Source organism: Mastomys coucha, unplaced genomic scaffold (assembly GCF_008632895.1).
Source record: "Mastomys coucha isolate ucsf_1 unplaced genomic scaffold, UCSF_Mcou_1 pScaffold20, whole genome shotgun sequence".
NCBI lineage: Eukaryota > Metazoa > Chordata > Mammalia > Rodentia > Muridae > Mastomys > Mastomys coucha.
In genome coordinates this window covers 17,545,728-17,570,815 of record NW_022196903.1, presented here as the reverse complement: position 1 = coordinate 17,570,815, position 25,088 = coordinate 17,545,728, and the positions used below count along the sequence as shown (strand labels likewise).

The following is a 25,088-nucleotide window of genomic DNA, read 5'->3' as shown; positions in this document are numbered from 1 at the left end:
TATATAGCAATGAGAATGTTTTAAACAAGGTTATTAAAACTTTCAATATACATGTATGCTTGTTCTGAGACAAGATCTTACTCGATAGTCTCCGTCTGATTTGAACTCCCTATCCTCTTACGTTGACCTCACAAATGTTTAAATTACAGGTATGTGCTTCCACACCTGACTAGAAAATATGTTTTGATCTTGGAGAAAAGTTTCACTGATTAGATATAAAAACACTTTGAAGTGTAAAATTTGCCTTTACGTTTTTAATGTTAAATCCTAAACCTGCCCTTTCAATAAGCCCTGGATGATGATGGGTTATGAAATGGTTGGTCCTTTCAAAGAAAAACTGAAGACATGGATGACAGTGGCTGCAGAGAGTTACCTCTTTAAAACATTGTGAATAATTTGCAGGTGATTGGGACTAAGCCACTGGACGCCACCAACAACCAATACCGTCTGCTCAGTATTCTCTAGGGGCTGTGACCTGAAATCCAGAAAGAAAAACAACACATGTTGCTTTAGAACAGATGGTAAACATTTTAACTCGATTGCCTCGCATTTCAATGAACCATGTCTGGCTTCCTGATCACAAGACTTCCTTGTCATTTGCAGTTCGTTTTCGGCCACATTAGTGGGTATCTGAGCTTTTCAGCACATTCGATATACCGTGTGCAATTATGACCGCACAATGGTGGCATTTTGCCATTCACAGTAGTTCCATTGTACCTTTGCAAGAGATGTTCAAGTGCTTTCTCAAATGCTGGTCTCAATGAAGGGCTTATCCAGAACTGGGGATAGTAGGAGTAACTGATTGGAGTCTTCCCACCATTGACACTGGGGTAGAGTTTAGTGGCATGCAGCTTCTGCCACTCCTGAAGCGTTTCATTCAGTCTCTCAATTAGATAGTACATCATTCCTCTGTTGGTGGAATCTCCTATGAAAAGAATCTGTAAAGAAAACATATCTGCCATCATCAGGTGTTTACGTGGTGTATAATAAAAGTATTTTATTAAATGCTCACATAATTACACATCTAATTGAAGGATAGCCCTTAATAGCAACAGCCTTAATCTCTCCCACCATAACAGCCCCCAAACCTTTTATTTATTTCGTCCGTGTTTTTAGTAATGATGTCACTTCCTGAATGACTAATTAGTGTGAAACTTTCATTTCATGTTATTTCCAATTTTTCTATCTCCCCTATACCCATCACTTTAGTTATATTAATCTAATCAGGTAACACGATTTACTGATATAAAGATGCATGCTATATTGCAGGACTTTTGGGGTACTTAGGATTTTCAATCTCTATTTTCTAGATGTGCAAACTCAGAACCCCCTGAAGTAGCTCCGTAGAAGTAGCTCAGTAGTAAGCATGCTGTTACTTAAAAAAAGAAGGCAGGAAGTAACAGGACCGGGGGCTTTCTGAGCAGTGTTTCCCACCCACTTTGCAGGTCCTAGTGTCATTGGTTTTTTCAGTGACATCTGTCATACTGCCAGAACAGCCCAGCCTCAGGCTCATACCATCTCAAAGCTGTACTGTTGTAAATATACCACTCACTTTTCTTTGCACTCCAATTCATTAAGCATTCTCTTATGTGCATGCTCAAAACTGTATTCCCTCACCATTGACCTACAGAGTCAGTTCTGAACTTTTTGAGTTCAGCTAACAGTGACTGAGACTTTATTACTTACTAGTCTCTGTTCTGTGGCGATTGCCACAGATGGGAAATTTGAGACTCGGGAAGACTGGGGTTATAAATCTCATAAATAGTGAACACAAGATTCAAGCCTGGGCTCTGCGACTTCAAGTGCAGGTCAGTGGCCCAACTTCTCGTTGCATCTCCTTGTATTAGTGGGGCCGAGTTAGGCTTTCTCATGGAACATGATTTGTATTCGACAACATCTGTTTTTCCCTTGTGCTAATCCATCTGCCTCGAGAGTCCCTCCCTGTACAATCCGGCCTGTCAAGCATCAGAACCAACATAACCGGTGCTCCTAACAAAGGTCTCCCCTAGTGTCCCAGCTAGAGTGACCCACTCTGCATTCTGCAAGTCCATTACATTTTAGCTTTGTCATACACTTTATCAAAGGCTGCATGACATTATGGCTACTTGCGTGTGTGTCTTTTCCTCTGTATCCTATCAAGAAGTATTTGAAAGGTAAATTTTGAAGTCTGCTTTCCCTCACAATGCCATGCGTACACGTGAAAAGTACTTAGTGAATTGAATGTAATATGACTTTCCCCATAGACAATTCCCTTTGAATGTTTTTTGGATAAGATTTAACTCATTCTTCAGGTTTTTTTTCCTCTTTGAGGTTTGGTTTGTCTCTTAGTGATGCACATATTTCCTCTGTTACACTTGAAACAACCCACATGGCCACCAATTCCCATATTCACACCCACCATGAATTTACTAAGGACTTCCAAAGGCTTATATTTTCCACAGTGTGCTGAAGTATCTCTGTGAGGAAGCCTAGAAAGCTGCTCCAGTGCAATACTGTTGTCATAAACATGGTTGCCAAACTGAAGAATACAGCAGACCCCTCAATAACAATGTCAGTTAAATTTCATTGAGTGATAATATTAGAGCACAATAAAATAGTGAAATAAATCAAATTGACCCTTGCTAGGCTTTGCATTTGGTTTGATGGTCTAGATTTTTAATTAAAATGAAAAGATTTATTTTTAGTGGTGGAGATTGAACCCTGGTCCTCTCTCACACTAGGAAAGCATTCTGTCACTCAACTATATCACTAGTCCCTTCTTTACTTTCCATTGTGAGACAGGGTCTGAGTCGCCCAGGTTGGCCTTGAACTTGCTGTGTAGCCTAGGCATGCCTTGAGTTTGTGAACTTATTTATTAAGTCTCACCAAAAGGCTGGGAATCCAGGTTTCTGGTACCAGGTTCAAGAGACTTCTTACTTTTCAAAGGATTTTGAGCCACCAGGAAACTTCCTCAGGAAGTAGGGATGACTCACTTTCTTCTGTATTAGTTTATTGGGGCTGTTTATCACAGACAGAGTAGCTTCAGCAGCAGAAATGTTTTGTGTACACTTCTGGAAGCTGGAAATACACATCCAAGAGGCTGACAGGATTATTTCCTTCTGGAGGACTCTTCAGCTGGTAGATGATGGTCTTTGCTGTCTTTTCTGTGGTCTTCCACTGTACATTTGTGTCCTAATTGCTTATGTAGACTATGGCCATACTAGATTTGGCACCTCATTTTATCCTATTTGCCTCTTTAATGGCTTTATGTCTGAATATCAGGACTTTCTGGGTTACTAGAAGGCCTTAGAAGTTCAGCATATGAGTTTGATGACAATGATACACTTCAACTCACAACACTAAGAATCATCGAGAGAGAACCTTTTGTTGTTGTTATGTTAAGATGGGGTCTCTATGAAGCCAAGGCTGGCCTCTAGTTCATGATCCCCTACTCTGAGCACTCTCACTGGGACACTGGAGTCTCCATAGTGGATTGGGAACCAGTATGAACTCCATGCAGATTGGTAGACACTGTATGCTCCCTGATTAGCAAACAAGTTCTGTTACACATTACTCTTTAATGTGGGTGAATCTAGATAGTTGTCAAGATACAGTCCAGGGAAGAACCATCTGGAGGCTTATTTTATCCAAGACTTTCCATTTAGGAAGGTTAGAAATGATAAAATCTAACTAAACCATTGGGCCATGTTGTTAAGGTTGTTCTGTCAATGAAAAAACTTTGACAGAGGTAAGCTGGTGTTCTTAGTAAGAAAATACATCTAACTTCAATCCTTCAGCTCAGTCAGTACACAGAGAACAATTAAACAATATCATGAACTACAGGTTGGCCTTTCAGTCACATGATTCATATTTAATCTTTATGTGTTTTAGATAATCCAGTTTTGTTAGATTACTTCTTTGTAAATTTTGATATGGTTATAGTGAATGTTTTCCAATTATCCATTTTAATTATATTGACTATACACACACAGCCAAGTATATTTTTGGGTAAAAATAAATGTAAGATGGAAATTTAAGCAAACCACTCTGCATCACAAAAAACTAGATAAGGAAAGAAAAGTGAACAGCTGTGCAACAGCAGATAGGTTTAGTTCTTCTACCTTGGGCAAAAGGATTGTCTTTACTGTCATTTTGTCTCAGCTCTTGCTGAAGGAGGGCATCATGCATATGTCACCCTTAACTGGAGATCATGAAGAGAAACACCCATGTCTTCTTGTTCACCCCAATTATTGAGACTGACAAGTGACAACGGATTGTGTAATCTTTATGGAATTCATGTGTTACTAAAGACATATTATATATTACTCAAACTCCAAAAATGTAAACACCTTAATGTCCAAGATCCTATGTAACTTGAAAAAACTACTTTAAAATTTACATGTTAATTAACGGAATAGAATTAAAGACCCAGTCATAATTCTATACACCTAGAGATGCCTGAATTTTGAAAGAGAAGACAAAAACATTCCACACACATTGGAGAAAGAATAGCATCTTTCTCCAATGGATGGCACTGGTCAAACTGGATGGCTGGCTATAGAAGAATGAAAATAGATCCATATATATTACCCTGCACAAAATTCAACTCCAATGGGTCAGTGATCTAAATATAAGGCCAGATACCCTGAGTCTAGTAGAAAAAAAAATAGGGAATAGGCTTGAATTGATACAGGACAAGCCACTGATAGCTTTGACATTAAGGACAATTAATTCATGAGACTTCATCAAGCTAAAACAAAAATAAAAACAAAACCAAAAAACTTCTGTACAGCAAAGGCTCAAATCACCATTTTAGCAAAGAGGAAGCCAACAGAATGGGAAAAAATCTTTAGCAATTGGACATCTGATAAAGTGTTAATATCTAGAACATAGAAGGAGGAAGAGGAGGAACAGGAGGAGGAGGAAGAGAAAAACCACTACAACAACAAATCAAACTGCTAGAAAAGAAATAACCCAGTTAAAATTGGTATATAGAAAAAAATAAGTTTTTTCAAGTTGAAATACAAATGTCTGAGAAACACAAAAAAGTCAACATTCTTACCCACCAGGGAAATGCAAATTAAAAACATTTCGAGATTTCATCTTACTCTAAGGATAAGTAAAACAAATAACATCACATGCTCATGAGGATGCAGGGACAGGGGGAACACATGTTTTGCTGGTGGGAATGTGAACTGAAGTAGCAAACAGGTACTGAGGAAATCAGCGTGGAAGTTACTCAAAAATCTGAAGATTAATCTACTGTGAGATCATGCTGTACCTCCCTTGAGCATACACCCAAAGGACTCTGCACCTTGCTGCAGATGTTCGCTCACTCACATTCATTGCTGTTCTACTCATGGCAGTTAGAAATTGGGAGCAATCTAGATGTCCACCAACTAATGAATAGATAATGAAAATGTGGTACATTTACTGAATGGAATATTACTCATCTGTTTAGAAAAATGAAATGGATTCATATACCCACAGAGGATAGGTTTCTAGGAAGGGATCAGGGAGGAGGAGGAGAGGACTCTCCAAGGATGGGAAATACAATAAAATGCTATAAAGAGGTAAAGGAGAAACTTGAATAGGAGGATTGAATTGGAGAGGAATGGGAAAGCAGGATAAAGTATGAGGAGATGAGGAGAGACAGTGAACTAAGGGCCTTTTGAAAAATTTAATCAAATGTTTATGTTTATCAGGCAAGTTTAAGTATTTTTTTAAAATATTGTGCATATTACTAAATATAAAAAAATGCAACCTGCCTAGTACATTTAATGTTACTTGACTATCTGTGTTTTTCAAGGTGACTATTTGGTATTGGACAAACAGTTGTGCTATATTGTTCTAAAGGAGGGAAGGCACCAACAGTCCTACTCAGCCGTGACATCTATTTACCTCTCTTAATTGGACTTTTTTTTTTTATTGATTTGAATCCTGAGCTATTTTCCAGCTGACAAACAAAAGTAGGCTGTTTAATTAATTTGATTTTTTTTCATTTATAAATCTTCCATACTTCTAGACTACTTCACATGGTGAGCACAGAATCCTGCTGACCCATGCTTATCAAAGTTCCACTCAGTGTTTACTAAGAGATGAGAATTAATTTGTAGAAATACAGTTATGAGTAACAGCCCTAGTTTTTCAATTGATCTTACTTTGATCCAACATAGTTATTGCTATATATCACAAAAACAAATACATACGTAAACACAGATGAAATAAGTACTCGGGTAAAATTAGAGTTAAGTTTAATAGGAGTCCCACACTTATCCACCCCTACTCCTACACACACAAGTTTGCCTCAGAAACGAATTTCTCAGCTGCTCTGATGCTTGCGGCTTTCCCATTGAGATGTCCAACTTAGCATTGCTGAAAGGAAAGAAACCACCCGAGGTGTGGTAAATCCAGCTCCGTTCATTCACCATCAGGTGAGTCTCTTGGTCAAAGTTTCTGAAAACTTGAGCTGCTTTTAAGAATCTTAACTGGGTTGTGTTTGTTCTGAGGGCTTGCATTTCCAGGGCCAGTGCTGGCATTCACCCGTGTGAACAGTAGAGAACCCGTAATAGCAGCAAGGGATGTAACAAAGCAACTTGGACAAATCTAAAGGAAGCGGACTGCTTCTTGAAGGCCTAACTATCTGATTAATTCTCAGTGGCCATCACTTCTGATTGTTTGGATAGAGAAAACTCAACATAACATGTCCCCAAAAGCTGAGGCTTGCTAGAATTAGGACTCACAAGTCTGCTTTTCTTGTAGTACAATATGTTCAAACTCCTTCAAGGTAATAATTAAAATTGAGGTTCTCCTATAGATTAACAGTCTTCAGGTTGGTAAGGCTAGGAAAAAAGGGGCATGCTTTGATATGATATGGTCTCACTTTCGTGTAATCCATATTGTAGAGAACTGACGTGCCTGTGAGTATGAGACCTAAAGCCCACCTTTGTTTATCCCCTGCACAGTCCTGCCCCTTTATCTGCTTTTGCCATTTCTCTCAGCAGGAGGGAAGCAAGAGGCCTCCTCATTTGAAAGATAGAATGCTCATAGTAGATGCTCTTGAGAAAAAAAGACTATACCTAAATATCTTCCTATCTCAATAGAGCTATTTCAAACTAACATGACAGCTATCCGGCTGCTAGTTACAAACACTTTTCTCTCTAGCTGCCTGCCTACTTTATGGTGAGTTTGTCAGACAGTCCCAGCACAGATTTATCTGGTGCCTGCCTCTGGGCTTCTTTCTGCCTATGCGATTATCACACATTGAACACTTCTCTTATTAGAGTTTACACTTGAAATCCAGCATCTTGAGGGAGCTTGTACTCTGCCGCAGCAGTCTTAGCCCAGCAAACAGGAGATGGATGAATGAAAACTGTGACGTCACACAGTCAGGACTTGGGAAAGGAGCTGTGGGACTCTGCCCTGCAGTAGCACCTCAGGCAAAACAGGCAGTGCAGGGTTTTGCAGACAGGGAGCAGAAATAATGGGCAAACTCGATGAATAGAGCTTAGGTGCAATCAGGGCATAGCTCCGGTTTCCCGACTGCCAGTCTGAGGATCTGCCTACTTCAGGTCTTGCTGTCCTTACCATATGTGAAGTAAGTTTCTGAGCAGCTTTGCTAAAGTCTTCTTGACTATTCGACATGTTAGAGAGGTAAAAAGTCAGAGTTACATATGTTTTTAAAAAATAGAATGTATATTACTTTTTTCCTGTTTTGTATGTATGTAGTATAAGTGTGGATTGTGTTTTGTGTAGAACAAAGGCAGAGTGTGCATGTGTATATGTGTAAAGGCCAGAGACTGATGTCCCATATCTTCCTATTTACCTTGTTGTGTCTTCACTCTTATCTGTTTGGTACGCCTAGACGTTTTCCATGTATATCAGCAGGTTTGTATGTCTGCATGCCTTTTTATACTGATAGGAGTGTTTGATATATAATCTATGCTTGCATTACCTCTCAGCATTGGAATTTCATTGAACAGCCTTAGTCTTCCTGACTCATGTTCTTCTGTTACAGTCCCCAGACCACTATGAGGTGACTTCTGATGTCCTTCTGTTACAGTCCCCAGACTGCTATGGGGTGACTTTTTTTCTGATTCTAGTGATGTCACTTCGCTGCTCAAAAAATGGAGAATGCTTTCCTAATGTATACAACTATTGTATATAAACTAAGTGAGCATCCTGGTGAATGCATGAGAGTCTGCAGGGACAATGCCCATGTGAGAGCATGTCTGAGCTGAGTGTGTTGATCAGCCTGCCCTGAGACTAAGAGGCACATGATGGTAAGAGCTCTGTGCTCTTCTGCCAGCCAGCAGGCCTCTGCTCAAGTCACCTGCACATAAGCTTTGGCTTTCTGGTTTTATAATAACATACATTTCTCAATAACACAAAAGAAGATGTTCCCTTTTCACCATGCCTTGTAGAGTTGCTAATGACCAGCTTTGTAGCCAGTTGAGACAATGTTACAGACTGTGACTAATAAGAATTCATATATCAACAGAGTAAAACCCACTGTGGTCATAACAGATGGAACTCTAGGGAGGTGACAAGTTTAGACTAGGTGACAAACTAGAGACCCTATGGTGGTGTTCTCTGAATGAAAACAGGATGTGACCTCCACACCCTTTCTCTCATATGTGGACACAAGAAGGCAACCAGCAGAAACTGGAAATGACCTCACACTCCCCAGCCCAGAAATTTGTCTGTTTGAGCCACCCAGTCTATGGTATCAGACAATGGCATCTTTAGCTTTCTAAAGAGGTGATTCATCCACTGTTGAGGGCTAGAGCATATTTACTTATCGTTTTTACAGATTGAGAAAGGAGCCTGAGAAACAAAGTCACATAATTTAGCGATGTATTTGCATCAACTGCTTTCCAGGTCAATAGACCATGGCATCTTCTTGGCATCATGCCCAGTACTCTAGATTCTGAGGTTAGAATGGAATTTTGGGTAGAGAGCTATCTGGCTGGTGTTACAAGGGTTATTGCCACAGATATACCGATTCAATTTTAACATACAGTCAATTCATGGCCCAGAGTTGGTGCAGTCATAGCAGCTCACGAATCTTACCAGTGAACATTTAATTTTCTGAGAACATTTAATTTTCTTAAGTAGACAACACACATAATATCTACCTCATAAAGTTTTGATTAAGAATAATTACATTTTTCATTTATTTACTTATTCCACAAATATTGGTTGATTGTTGTAGAAATTTTTAAATCCAATCCAGGGTTTCTATACCCTGCCTTGATCACTCAGTTCTCAGATAAAAGATACACAACTTTTATTAATTACAATAAGTCTTAAGCAGCATAAAAGCTTGGCAGATATCTACCCCCCGTGCGATTAGAATCTACTTTCCTATCGACAACCTTGAGTTATTACTTACTATGTTTCATCTGGGCTGCTCTTAACTCCAATTGGTCAGTCTTCAGGGTGAAGTTTTCCTGACCCACCTAACCCATGGTGGCTTCTTCTCCATCCACTTCTTTTCTCCCTCTGGTCATTTTCCACTGACCTCCAGCCTGGACATCCTAAACTCCACTTATGTCTCTTCTGCCCAGCTATTAGCTGTCAGCATCTTTATCACTCAGAAATAACTTGGGGACAAGGTCACATAGCATCACTTGGTTCTACTTAGAACTCTATCTCTGAGGCAACCTGGCCTTGATGAGCCATTATTAGCTTTCAAATACAAGCCGCATCAAGCCAACCCACTACAATTAATTGATTAATTGATGATGCATGGCATTAAAACCAGAGTCTTTGGATATTTTAAGTTCATACTTTACCACTGAGCTTCAACCCTACCCCTACTAATATTCATGAAATAATTACTGTGTATCATAAACTTTGTACATCAATCAGGCTATTGTAATGAATCAAACACATCCCTTACCCTAATGAAGTTTAGAGCCTAGTGGGTTTTAAGATTTGAGAGTCAATAGAACTGTTCCTTACACAGAAAAACAGCTCAGTTAAAATTGCTGACAACAGGCTTCTACATCAGTGTTTTCTTGCTCTCCCTTTTACAGATTAACTAATACTGCTTCTTAATTATTGGTCATGTTCTCAATCTTGAGCATTACTCTACTTCTGTTGAAACGAAGAGCAGCACATTTATCTTCCTGCCCTAGCCCGCCCCTGTTCACATTCTTCTTAAGCTAATTACTAACAGAAAATTTGGCATGCATTCCATACTGTGCTGTTTTTAAAATTAGCTTTTGAAACGGGCCTGCTCATATGTGAGAGCTTACACATGGTGCATGAGGATAAGTCCATCTGATGAAAAATGCCTTGAAAATCTGGTTAAGATTATTCACTTGATGTCAGCCAAGCATCTCAGCCTATGTGCCAGTTTCCCATGTCGGAAGGTTCTGCTGGGCTCTACCTAGTCAGAGCATGCCTAGCAAGAAGAAACTGTATGGCCAAGATATCAGCTTAGGAGCCCCAAGAGAGGGAAAGTCAATCTACTGAGGTCCACATGAGACCTGCCCAGGCATTCAAGAGAAGGTCAGCAAGGTTAGAGTGGAAACACAACACTGTGCACTTGGTAAGTTCTAGAAGTGAGTCTGGTGTGCAGGGGCATTTGGCTTCTTGCACTGAACTATAGATTTCTGTTTCCACAGTGGTGTATGCTAGAGCTACCAAGCAGTGAGGCTGGATGCTCCTAGCTGCCCACTGTCAGTTGACATGACAAGTTCCTAACAACTCATGCTACAAACCCAGCACGGAATTGGGTCAGCACAGCACATGGCTTTAATATCCTCCGTCTGCCAGATAGACTGATTTGGAGAAACGTGACCATCGCGAGCAAGGATTATTAAAGATCACCTGTGATCATGTCTACAGGTGATCTAGAACGCCAAGTGACATCGAGTTAGTTTTCCTCTCACTGCAAGAAGGCAGAGGCTGGTTTAGCATGTGCAATTGTCTGGCTTCAGTGCTGCAGATGGCACGAAGGCCAGGCTTCCCTGGCTGGGTGCAGAACCTACCTTCCTTCCTTGCAGGCACTGCTGAAGTTCTGGCTTGGTTAGGATGTCATGGTGGCAGTTGTGTGGCTGCCAGGTTATTTCTCTCCAGTCACAGGTCCTGTTGTCTGAACAAGTAAGGCAAGGCACAATCCACTGGCCTAGAATACATAGCAAGACTTTGTTTGGCTTGTGAAAGCACACGTTGCAAGTATAGAAGTCAATGTCATCCAGCTACAGAAATGAATTCGAGAAGACCATTCTTACCTAATATGTACAGTGGGAAAAGGCAGGGCCTCCTGCCAATCAAGCAGAGGGGCAACATGAGGTCCTGTTGTTGAAAATGTCACCATTCATGCTGGAGTCAGGGGCGAGTCCCATGAAACCTCACAAGGAAACAGGTGATTGTCTGCTACCCAACCGTTAACTTACTTTTGAACTTCAATAGGACTAACATGGAGCAGAAGTCCCCAAGGTATCAGTGGACCTCGAGCATTGATCATCCTGACCCACGGTGAAGTTACCAGTATGATAACAGACATCTTGACTGTGCTCAAGAAAGTTAAACACATACAACAGTATTGTGATAATTTATAGTTTTCAAGATTGGTTCTTAGTCTTTCCTATGATGGACGGCACTTTGGGTGTGGCTATTTTCATTTTGTATATAGCTGTATCCTCTTGGTTTCCTCGTAGCTTGGTTGAAGTAAGTAGTGTTCTCATCTGTTTAGTGACAGGATGACAGAATTTTGCTGATTTTGGATTCATAAAGAAAAAAAAAACTCTATTTATTCATTTGTGGAGGCTACACTGCAGGTAGAGGTCACTAACAACTTCTGGGAGCCAATTCTTTTCTCACAGCACATTGAGGCAGCAGGTTCTCATCTGTCATTTCTTCTGCTGCATTGTTTATTCCAGGCTCTCTGGCTTGGAAACTTCTGGGAGAGCCTCCTGTATCTACCTCTCTTCTTTCCATAGGAATTCCAGGACTACAGCCTAGTAGGGCCAGGTCAAGCTTTTTTTATGGATTCCAGGAATTCCTGTTTTAGGCGTGTACCCTCCTGAGCCATCTATCTCTCTACCCTCAAGGAACATTTTTAAATAAAACTCTCTACTTTTTCTGAGTCTGAGTCTGCTTTGTGGTGCTGTTGGCAAAGTCTTTAGTGTGATACAAAACGCAGTGGGAAGATTGTCCACCTTCCAGACATGAATAGAGTACCTATTCCATCCACAACCTCAGGGGTGTGGTGTCAGAATCGTGTATGCAAGTGCTGGTGTACGTTGATATGGTTGTCCATAATAAAGCATAAAGAAAAATATAGTGCATGGCCTTTACAGATCTGCCACCAAAAGGGAAAAAAGTGTCAGCAGATTAAGAGAAAGTAGCTGGAAGGGAAAAAAAAAGGAAATGAGGAAATTGCAAACTGTAAGAAACGAGAGGAACATCAGAGTGACGTTAACAGGTAGGGTGTTAATGCCAAGCAGGAACAAAGCGCTACAATTTCAAAGAATGCTGGCCCAGATGTCTCCTTGTCATAAGTTTTTTCTTTTCTCTGGTTTTTAAATGCAAGAGGAATATCAAAAAATGGCCTTATCTGATACTTACCCAGGAGTATTTTGTGTTTCAGGAATAGTCACTATCATTACATTCCTCCTTGTGCAGACTACCCTTTCAGTGTATTGTAGCATCTGACATCAAGGATCTATCATGGGGAAGTGTTAGTGTTAGGTACTATGACGTGAAAATGTTACAGGAATACAAAAATAGCTAGTACTTACACATGCCAGCCATATTTAAGACGTTTAACATATTAACTTGTTTAAACCTCAGAACTACCTTGCCCTCTCTCCATCTGGAATTCAGGAAGGTGGATACTGATTTCCACCGAAGAGGCAGTGCAAGGAGGATTTCAGCTGAGTAATTCGGGGCCTACACTTTTAGTTATAATGATAAATCTATGAGAAAAAGGAGTGATATTCAAATTTGAGGTTTATCATTTACACATTAGAGATTACAACGATATCTTGATAGGTGATACAAAATTGTGTAGAAATATATGTGATGGGAAAATAACTCAGCCTATGGAGTCACACATATCTTCAAGCTCCGCCTCCTCCAGCTAGCTTATAGAACTCAGTGTTGATTGCAAATCTTACCCAGGAAGCTTTTTAAAAATCTTGTGCCTAGGGTGTACCCTGGGGCAACATTAAGTATGAGACTTAGCCATCTATATTTTCGAAAAATGCTTTCAGATGGTTCCATATTGATGCCAAGGTTGCAGCTCACTGTTTCAATTGGACAAATGACTTAATATTTTCATGATTAAATTTACTACTTTATAAGGAAAGTATGTACAGCACCTGCCATGGTGTCTGGCACTGAGCTGCCCATAAATAGATTTTAGCCCTGTGTCCTGACCACAAGTATGCCATGGTGGTTCTAATAAAGTGAAAACAGAAAAATTCTGGAAATTTCATTAGATGTAAACAGGACTTTCTTGTGAGATGAGAGTCAGAATCATTGAGAGTATGATATTTTGTGAATACTGCAGGGATGAGTCTGGTAGGGGTGAGACAGATATGGCTGGTCTTCACATGGAGTGCACACACTGGGAAAATGCAGGTCTGCCACAAGAAGGTGTTTCCTTCAGTGTGCAGTGTGCAGAGATAGATAGATAGATAGATAGATAGATAGATAGATAGGAGATAGATAGATAGGTAGGTAGGTAGATAGATAGATAGATAGATAGATAGATAGATAGATAGTCAGGATAGTCAGAGATATGTAATATTGTTCAAAGACAGAGAATGAAGGGGACATAAAGGGTTTTATGCACATTCACCTGGGAAAGAGTTAGAAGGGAACTCAGAGCTGGTCCTCATCACACTCTTGTTTTACAGACGAAGTAAACAGAGGCATCAAGAAGTAAATAAAAATAAAGTGAGCGTAATACCAGAGCTGGACCATAATTAAGACTCTCCATTTGGTTGATTCAGATATCATGCTATGCCCAATTAATACAAAATCTTCAGTTGAAAAATGGTATATGACCCAATATGTCTCTTAGGGGGAGCCACATTATCTGCTTGTCTTAATGATTTATTTCTTTATTTTTAAAAAGCTCAATTTAGGGGCTGGAGAGATAGCTCAGTGGTTAAGAGCACTGGCTGTTCTCAAAGAGAACCTGGGTTCAGTCCCCAGCACCCACGTGGTGGCTTACAACCATCTGTAACTCCAGTTCATGGTTTTTGCAGACAGCAGGTCTGTACATGGTGTGCTACAATATAGGCAAAACACAAAAAAATAATAAAAAACTTTTTTCAAGTTGAATTTACTCAGTGTTGGTAAGACTGCGGTTGATACTTTTCCCTGATTGGATGATGGCATGCTGGGCAAGTATCTCATCTTATCTCACTTTATCTTATCTCATTTCCCTCTCTTCCACCCCCCCTCAATCTAATCTTTGTATATCTAATTGCATCCTGAGTCCAGAACATTCTTATTCCCTAACCTTGCTGATGGCTAACTTTCCACAAACTGAGACCCTTTGTGGCTACTTCTATTATGAAGAAAAAGTGGTCGGCTGTAAGAAACACTCAAATATGGATACAGTTAGTTTGGGGGCATTAAGTTTTACATACATAAAAGGAAGACTTGATTTGGTATCTGCAAAGTTGGCCCCTATGTCACACACTACTATATATTTATGCAGCCACAACTTTCTCTGTTTTTGAATCAGTTAGCAATGCCTTTTATTCACTGTGAGTTGAAGTAGCCATCTGTATAACATCTGTAGGACTAGGAATCTTGACATTTTAACTGACACCAGCTCTTAACTAAAATTGTCAAAAAAGGAGGGTCACAAACCACAAGCCCTGCATTATATATTTAAACACGGAGTGAATCAAAGATGCAACTTCTGAAATAAACTATGACAGGCATTTTAAGGAATGACACTTTGAGGAGCACAACTGTCCTTTAGACAAAGGAATTTTCTTTATGATTTGAGCTCTATGGTAAATTCCACTTGAGTTGATCATATTGGCTGGTATCACAGAGAAAAAAAAGTTTGGTCATTTAGTACCACGGTGGAAATAAAATCATGTATGTACATTAATTATTGTTACATAATCTCATAAAATAAAGGTTTAATTTTAGTGAATAAAACATAAAATAAATATTAGAAGTATGAGTGTTTTTTTTTTTACATTTTCTCACTAAAAGTAAGTTATAGAGATACCTTTTTCTTTTTTAAATATACTGTGATTTGAGGAGGGTTTTTAAAAGTTATTATTTAATTATAATTGCATGTTTAGTTCCTCTCTCCAAATTAGAAGGATTACTTTCACTTTATTAAGCAATTGAGGAATAGAAAAGAAATACAGTGATTCAAAACTATATAAGCTAGTTTAATTTTTTATAAAAGACAGTTTGGCACAAGTATATTACAGGTAAAAAGAGTGGACCCAGTACTGTCAAATTGTAGCACACCATTAAAATAGCTTTTTGGTCCAGAAGATGTTTGAATAAACACACAACTGCTCAGAAGATTTCCTTCCAGCATCATCTACCAGGACAGGTTCTCCCTTAAGATGTAGAAAGTCCTGCTATGAAGGATGGGATCATCTCTGGGAACACACAGTACATTCTAGAACAATATTTCTGAACCTTTTCAGTGTCTTTGAGTCTGGGCTTTTGGTACTCTCTGTGTGTGTGCATGCAAGTGTTCGTGTGTGTGTGTGTGTGTGTGTGTGTGTGTGTGTGTGTGTGTGCATGTATGCATGTGTGTGGGTGGGTGTGTAGCCTCCTGATTGTGTCATAGATTCCTGTGGAAGGGGAAAAGGTTTAAATCTTTGTTTAATTTGGTGAACTTTTTTAAAAATGGTCTACTAGGCACTGGAAGATTAATGTAAACAATTTATGTTCTTGAGAAATCTAATCAAGGGAAGTCATCAGTAAAAACATACAGCTCACACACCCTTGACGTCTTATTACATGCACACTGTAAGACATGCAGATACTCCTATGTTTATATATTGTGTCCATCATAAAACATGGAAGTAAAAATGATTAGATACAAAGCGGTTGCACATATATTTTCATCTTTATTGGCTTCATCCCCAGGACTACCCTGTTCTCTTCTTTTCTCTTCCTGGAGTTTATCACACTGTTCTGGGAGACCACTGGTCTCAGACAGATCCAAGCAAGTATACACTTGAAAGAGAAGGAAGTAGCACTATGAGGATTCCATGCCTGGATTGCTCTGGGAACACAGAGCAGCTACACTGGGAACGTGGTGGAATGAGGCCAGCTAGAGAAAGGTATGGCATCAGACAATAGGAAATAACAGGACGGATGTGTGGAGGTGGTGGGAGAAGAGCCACACATCCCAAAGCAGAGTTATCCACACAGAGAGAGACAAGAAGGTTGAGAGGTAGGGAAGAGATGGGAGGTGGAAGTCTTGAAATTCCACGATAGAAGCATGGTGGTCAGTGTGGGACCTTCTCTAAAGGGGTCTACTGATGCACCAAATCACGTCCACACAAAGGAAAGGGATGATCCAGAGCTCTGCTGATATGATGGCGTATTTCACAGGCAGGAACAAACTGCTGTCTCCTGAGTATAAACAGTGTCATGAACTTAAGAGTGGAAGAGCTTTGCCTCGGCTGTGGTACAAAGAATAGGATTAAGTTGTTTTATGATTGTCATAAATTGTCATCTGATTAAAACAATGCTGAACTGGACACATAGGTATCCCCTTTGAAGGCTGAGTCTGTGTCTCCTTTGGAGGGAGACACAGATCACGGCACCTGACCCTCCTTAACAGGCGAGTACCTCCCTGACTGAGATTATTATTTAGAACATATGTTCAAGAATGGGACATGCCCACATTTGCTAGCTGCGTGCCAAATTGCAATTTGCCCTGCCCATTTGGGAAACACATTTCCCGTTGCAGCAGCCGTGTGAAGTTCACGGCAAGGCTAGTGCAGCTGTGTGTGCCTTCTCAGACCTTTCCGAGGAGGGAAGTAGTAGGGTCAGGATGGAGCAGTACTCAGGACCATTGAAGAACACATGCTCTGAGCCTTTATTACTTTGAATACATTCTCGGCACCAACTCTGCTTGACTGCACTCTGCCTGCTTCAGGAAGCCTGAGAGGATGAAAACTTAGAGAGTGGTGTCACATTGTGGGTCTGTTCATGACTCATGTGAGACTTATGCTGCAATATGAAATCCTCATGTCCCTATTTGTAGGAACGATCAAAATATGAGAGATACTCGTGGTTATTTTCAATACTTTCCCTACAATGAAAATGGTATTTATTTTCTACCTGCCATGTGTGAATTATGTATGTATGTATGTATGTATGTATGTATGTATGTATGTAGTGAGTTGAAAAAGGAAACTAGCAAATGTCAGAGTGGGTGAGGGTGCTTATTTCTGGGCCTGATGACCTGAACTTGCTCCCAGAGACCCACATGATGGAAAGAGAGAATTGACTTGTGCAGGCTGTCATCTGACCCTCTTGTGCTCGCCTTGGCATACACATGCATGGGCATGGGCACACACACAAATGTAATAAAAACAAAAGTAAAAAAGTCAACATCCTGCCCTCATGAAACCAACATCTTGGGAAGAATGACACTAAACAATGAATTATATACTAGGTGAATTGCAGTACAGAGTTAGGAAATGAGTTAGTGGCTAAAGGAAGGCTCTTGGCAGAACTGACCTCTGGTCTGCCATTTCTAAATGACAACGAGTTAGCTATGAAGCAAAGGGTTTGCTTAATCAAATGTTTCCCATATCAAAACAAGGCATTTACATTTGTAATATGTCTTGATATTTTTACGTGAATGAAAAAGTAAGGTCCTTGTTTAAAACAAGGGACGATTAAATATGTGCTCATAGACCAAGGGATTTATTTTAGAGAAAGGATACCCATGCAATCACCTTTAGTGTCCCCAGATGGACAACCCTCTATTTCAGGCTGTGAAATGGCTGCAATGTAGTCTGCAGAAATAGGCTGCAATCCACAGGTTTCTTCTGGGTGAATCAATAAATCACAATCCTGCATGAAAATAAAAAAAAAAAAATCGCCGTCTTCATCATGAGCAGATCACATGATAAGAAACCTAAACAGTAGTATGCAAAGCAGAGGGCTGGAACTCACTGGCCAGCCAGCCTAGCCTACTTGATAAGTTCCAGACTAGTGAGAAACCTTGCCTCAAAAGCGTGATTGGCTCCTGAGATTGTTTTTTGGCATCTCACAAATGCACATCTGCACACACACATGTACATATCTGCACACACACATGTGTACCTCTACATACATACAGTGTAAAAGGGACAAAGAGAGAAAGAGAAAGGGAGAGAGAATGAGAGAGAGAGAGAGAGAGAGAGAGAGAGAGTTTTAAGGATGAAAGTACAAAGTCACTGGGCGTTAGAAAAGGGTGTTCATCCCCATCCATCGTTGGATATATGGTATGCATATTTTATGGAGTAAGATTGGAATGAGTAACATTGAAATGAACTCACAGAACCTGAGAATTTTAGATCTAGCCTTCTCATAATCTGGCTAGGATATCAAGTCACACTATCTATCTCATTACAAAATAGTGAATGGTAGAGAGAGGGGAGAGGAATAAATTGCATCATGTGAGCTCAGGTTCCATGGCAACCCGACTGCCTTCGGTGCCTGCACAGTTGCCACTCTTTTTTCCTTCCTCCTTCCCTTCACCTTGTTTTGCACTTGTATGTAGCTCTGTGCACCATGTTTAAAACAAATCTATTTCCAAGCATGTTTTGTAGATAAAGGTGCTCAAGGGATAGCTGTTTTCCAAGAACTGTACGTGAATTTCAGGAATGGATTTCTTGAAAAGATTTATGTTCCAGTGAAACATTTCTCTTGTCTGTCTGTATCTCCTTCCACTTGGTATGCAAATACAAGACTAAAGAGTGTGCTGCCTTCTTTCAATCATGAGGCACCTTAGAGCAAGAAGGTTGTAGAAGACACCATGGGTGCTTGGCTGCCGATTTCACAACAAAAACTATAGAACAAATATAACTGGCACATACCACAGTTGGGTTAAATTTTATTTGAATTTCACCTTTTCACACGTTTCTCTCTGGAAGAGAATGTTAATACCACCTTATCTATCTTGCAAAAAGGAGTGACCTTTCTTGTGAGCTGAATTGCGGAAAAGCCCGTGCTTTCTGGGGCAAAATTTCTTCTTCCTCATAAAAAAGTTTCTAATGATTTTGAATGTGAATTTATTTATTTGGGGCCGCATATGGATGTGCGTGCCATAGGGCATGTGTGGAGGCCAGAGGACAGCTTGGTGGGGAGGGAGGTGGAGTGACAACTCGAGGGAATTGTTTTTTCCCTTCAATCTTGTGCATCCCCAGCATTGAACTCAGGTCCTCAGTCCTGAGATCAACCGCCTTACCACCGAGTCATCTCGGTGGCTCCCAGAGTTTGGTCTTTGCTTTGTCTTTTTTGGCTTCCTGCTTTTCGGGACAAGCTTGTGGTCGTTGGAACAATTAATGTGATGCGAGGCAAAGTCTGGAGCTTTCCCTCTGATGATAAAGTTCAGATTTCCTTGATCTGCAGCTTCTGCTGCTGGATGCTTTGATGTGTAAGAGCACTTCCTTAAGTTCTTATTAGTCAGGTTGGTGATATATACACAAAACAGCCACGTTTGACCTTACAAGTTTCCAACTTATAATCTGTCTTGTATCCTCTCAGCTTCCCAGGAGCTCACACGAGTCCTGGTTTTGGTCAGAGTTGTGGTCAGTCTCTCTTCATTTTCCCTAACATCCAAGGAATCCCCATACCTTTGCTCATGCTGTGTCCCTCTTTTCTCTCTTGACTCCATGTGGTCCTGGGCAGCATATTCATTTACCATAGGAATTGCTTTGACCTCTTCATGGATCTCTCTTGCTAGACCTATTGCTGGCTCCTCCATCCATTTCCTGCATTGTTGCTAAATATCTTTCCCAGATGCAAATCCTAATTAGCTCCTTTTCTGCTTGAATCCATTCTCTAAACTGCATGACATGTACTCAACTTGGCCCAGATAACTGGTTTGTCCAGGGTATCTTTCCCTATTCTCTCTGTGCCTTCACACACACACACAGCTGTCTGCATCATTGCTTACTTAACTCCTACTCATACTCCACACCTGTCTTCCATCTATGTCTCTTTTGGAGAGCTGGCTCTTATGCTCTAATGTTGGGAGTGTGTGGCCTTACTCTTTTCTTATTGTCCTATGGTTGCTTTCTTTATCAGTCTTTTCCTATGAGGACAGAAAGCCTGACTTCTAGGTTTATTGCTTCTATCTTTATTGCATGTCACTGGGAACACAGCAGATGTGCTAGTGAATACTGTTAAGGCAGAGATGTGCCCTGAGGGGCCCAGAAGGCATGGTGTGTGCCTGTGAGCTCAGAGCCACAGTCACATTTTCTTCCAATAGTGAGGGGGAAGGACACAACATTTAACCGATGGTATTTCATCCTAGGGTCTTCTAAGAAGGTTTTTTTAAGGACTTGCATTTCTTTTGTTTATGACATGTCCTAAAAGATGATCTCTAAATTGTAGTATGCAACAAAAGTTAAATGGTACTAAATGAAATGCTTAGAATATTGTTGATGAATATAGCTTAAATTACTAGGAAGATGATAGCCCCTGACATAAACAAAGTAATTTTTACTTTTCATGAAAAAACACCATAATCATCTAAGAAATTTTCATGGGTCCTGTAAGACATGATATTCTACAATGAGTATTTTAAAAAATGAATTACTTAGGTTTTGAGATTTGGTAAATTCTTTGGTGAAAATCAGTGTACAATTTTTATTTTGAAACCTTTGTCTTTTGGCAAGAAGATAGTTTTCTTAAGCACATATTGAAAAAATAAGTTCGTATGTCCTGAGTTGAATGTCACTCAAATTTAAGATGCTTATTAAGAAAAACTACACTATTAATAAGTGTGACTTGGTGCAATACTCAAATGAATATGGCTATTTATGCATTTAGGATTTGTGAGGTCTTATTGTTATAAAAGTTCCATATTAACAAATGTGAGAAGACATATGAACAAAGCATACTTAACCGAATATGTATTGAGTAACTCTTCTGTTCTGTGAATACGGGGACGAATATTCAGTTGCTAGTTGGAGTTCTAAGATACCTTCCTCATGAAAAAAAAAATCCCAACAAAAACTTCATGTTCTCTGGTATGAAACTGAAGCACAATGATCACAATAATGATAAATGTGATCATTCTACCTACGTGAGGTAGAATTTCAATTTAGGCCTGCCTCACTTTGAAACGCAGCTACCTCACTTCAGAGTCTTGATATCTTAGTCCCTTAAGACGGAGCAAGACATTATGTCTGTCACCTGAGTTGAGGCTTTCAGGGAACAATCCAGTAGTTTTGCTGCTTTGCTTTGCCCTAGCCACAGTCCCAGCCCTAGCTGGAATTTGGTTGATCAAGATTCAGCTATACATGGGCTGAGTTTGGTGTACATTAATTTATCATGTGATCGTTTAGCATGATCATGGGCATGTGATAATCATTTTAAACATGGATCCCAACTAAAAATAATGCCAATGTATGGAATCAATGAAAAGAGAGAAATTCATTTAAGGACAGGTTCCAATTCTAGTTAATAGGCCACCAGAACAAAGACAAATGAGAAATAAAAATAAGCATGTCTTACAGAGAACCCAGCCTGCTACAATTCCAAGCTGTCAGATAAGATGTGCCCACTGGTGCAGTACTGGCATGAAGATTATAAGGGTAACCAACCACTTTGGGCTTGTGTGTGAGGCCTGCTCCAGAGAGTAAAATTCATAGTAATACTATCTTATTCCAAAGCCCATGGCTTGGGAGGAGGGCCTAAGGGGGGCCCACTGCTGCTGTCTTGCTAAATCCATATGCTGTCAAGTTGCAGAAACTCATAACTGGTCAAAAGGATGACAATAAGTGACAAGTGAATATAGTTAGCTCTAAATGGTACATCTATGTCAAATCCCCTCCTAAGGCTTAGGGAACATCACAGTAAAGAATTCAGAAAAAATTCAGAAAAGAATTCAGAGTCAGAAGGTAGGGAAGAGTACTGTAAACTTCTCTGTCTGTTGAACATGACATTGGCATTGCATTCATGAACTCATTGTAGATATGGTTACCCCCATAAAACCTGTACCTCTGATAGAACATTTGAATACATACAGTAAAGAGCCACCACAGGATGAGAGACCACTGTGTTTCTTCCCTAAGCAAGTGTCAATGAGAATGTGGCCCTACATTGTATTATGAAAATATTGTAAGTTAGTCTGCAAAGTCCTCAGGAGGAAGGGAAACTGAAACAAATTGCAAGCAGATGAATTCATTTACTTTCCATTAAATATATTAATCTGACATCAATATTTGGAATACTTCTCCATATTTCTCATGCATTCCACATCTCTAAGCTAATATGAAATTTTATTTTCAACTTAGCCCTCAAATCAGCTGAGATGGGGCCATTGTGGTCCTGAATGCTGAAGGCCACTCTGAAAGAGCATATAGTCTTGATTGAGAAACACACACATGTCTCTGGGCTTTATAGAATTTTTAGACTGGAAAATCTGGGGACGTGGGGCTTGTGGATGACTAATACTCGCCACTTCCAGGGATCTAGAAACCCCAAAGAAAGCACTCTTTATTGTGGTCGCTTAGCACTTTTGGTTTTGGTTCCAGCTGGAATCCAGAAGGATAGATATAAAGGCAAATGGGAAGGAAAGCTGAATTTATATGTTTGGATGTCTGTAAGCGCTCAGCCCCTTTTGATTCGTGAACAAAGCAGTGCAGAGCTGGAACGGCCCGTGCTGCCTTGCACTCTCTTGCACTTTGAAGAATCTGGATCTGTTTGGAAAAAGTCAAAACAATAACAACAACACAACAACATCAAGGAAAGGTTATTTCCCATTCCAAAGAGCAAACCTGTTCTTTGTAGATTAAAGCTTAAAGAGCAATGACTGGAAATAGCCTGTAGGCCACAGAGATGTTTCTAAAGACAACTGTGGGGGAATGTGTGCTTACCAGTAATGGTGAGGATAAACATAACGGATGTTTTCCATATATTAAATAATAACCAGTCCTGCCCAGGAGACACTAATTAGTCATACTGAAAATACTTGCTGTTATAAGTACTTCAGCTTGAACTTTTACACTAGTAAATTGTCCAATGAGCAGGCAGGCCAGATTGTAGTCTTTAGTAGGGCACATTCTGTCTGAGTGGCACCAACAGAGTTGACTAATAAAACATGCAGTTACATTAGCTTCGGATCATTTGTATATGTTCCATATGTATTTATCGGGGGAACATACACATATACCAACATAGCTCTTTGAGTGCACGCACACAACCAGTGGTCTTAAGACATGTGGGACTTTAAACTTAAAGGACTTTAAACATTTATGAGTGCGATTAGATTTGCCTTAAGCCCCAGTGCAGTGCTGATTTCTTCCATACTGCTTTCAGAAGCAGAGGGATCCTGGGATGCCTCCCAAAGAGTGAAGGACCTCAATCCAGTTGCCAGCCATCCTGTTCTATTGAGTTTGTCATAGACCATATTGACTGAGCAAAATCAATCCTTCCACGCTGTCCTTAAAGATAGCTATGATGCAAGCATGAACACAGAGTACATATGGGACTGAAGCATATACTAGTACCCATTGACTATTAGTATATCTCCACAGCTAACCAATACTTTGAAGAAGTCTTAAGAGAAGATACCAGAAAGCAAAAAATAACAGCATCTTCTAAAGATGTCTGTTGACCTAGACACAGGCAGTACTATTTAACATAGATTAGCATATTTACCAGAACCAAACCAAAAGCAACAAGAAGAAAAGCCCATGAAACATTTTAGGGAGACACATTACCTTGACACCCCAAGCCTGGCTTATAAACCTTTGCTTGACCTCTAAAATAAACCCAGCTTCTAGGACCGCTCTAGTAAAAGTTGTGCTCTCCTCTAACTAGACCATATTCTCAAATATGTTGTACATCTGGATAATAATTATGGTAAATCTTTCCCCAAAGGACAGTATTTCAAGTGCTTTCTCTACAGATCAGCACGAGCTGAGCTGAATCCAGAGCTCCCTCCATGTTTAAATGAGGAGACTTTGTAAATCCTGACACTGAATAAACAGTGTGGACAATGGGCCACTGTGACTTTGGTCCTTCTCTTGCTTGAAAGGGAGTTTTCTTTGTGGTTAATTGAGTTTGGAGTAACCTTGACACATAACCTCTCTTTTTTGGACTATATGTCACAGGATCTACAGTCAGGGGGAAACAACCAGAACATTTCTCAGAAATCTTAGATTTAGAACAGTGCCTGGCATATATAAATGTCTATATTTTATTGATTCATTTTCATTGTTGCTATTCTTCTTTTGAGGTTGATTTTCTACCTAGTATTTACATAGCTAGAAACTTACAATAGTAAAAAAATAAAAACATGTATGCTATTGCCTTAAAAAATGCATTCAGTCCTCTAAATAGATTTAAGTGACATTGAAGTTCACAATAAACCCTTGAAATTTAGTTTTGGATTGAATTGCCCTTTAAAAAATTGATGTTCGTAGCTTTCTCCTACATAATATTTAAGGAACTGGAATTTACTTTTTGCTACATGTAATGTCTAATAAATAGTGATATGAAGACAAATTATAATTACTGCATATAAAAACATGAATCAAATGGGCAGTGGTGATGCATGCCTTTAATCCCAGCACTTGGGAGTTTCTGAGTTCTGAGCGGTTTTCTGAGTTGGAGGCCATCCTGGTCTACAGAGTGAGTTCCAGGACAGCCAGGGCTACACAGAGAAACCCTGTCTTGAAAAATAAAAAAGAAAAAAGAAAAAAAATAACCACGAATCAGAAGGCAGGGAGATACTTGGTGGGTAAATGCACTTGTGCCAAACTGAGAACCTGAGTTACATCCCTAGAGCCCACGTAAAAAGCCACACATAGTATTGTGCATTTGTAACCATAGCACTTTTATGGAAAAATGGAGGCAGAGACAAGTGTGCATGGCTCAGCTACCCTAGTTCACCCAGATTAAAAAAAAAAAAATGC

General features: G+C 39.8%; 1 protein-coding gene across 2 annotated transcripts in view; it reads right to left on the bottom strand.

Annotated features, from left to right (window-relative positions):
• Nucleotides 1-25,088, bottom strand: part of Cped1 (cadherin like and PC-esterase domain containing 1) — a 267,796-nt gene that overhangs the window by 22,245 nt on the left and 220,463 nt on the right. For both annotated transcript variants that reach the window (XM_031381259.1, XM_031381258.1), the window contains exons 16-19: nt 17,910-18,027; nt 10,980-11,116; nt 718-938; nt 374-475 (exon numbers count right to left, since the gene is read on the bottom strand). In XM_031381259.1, coding sequence (XP_031237119.1) covers nt 374-475; nt 718-938; nt 10,980-11,116; nt 17,910-18,027 — 578 coding nt within the window. The remainder of the gene's footprint in view (nt 1-373; nt 476-717; nt 939-10,979; nt 11,117-17,909; nt 18,028-25,088) is intronic.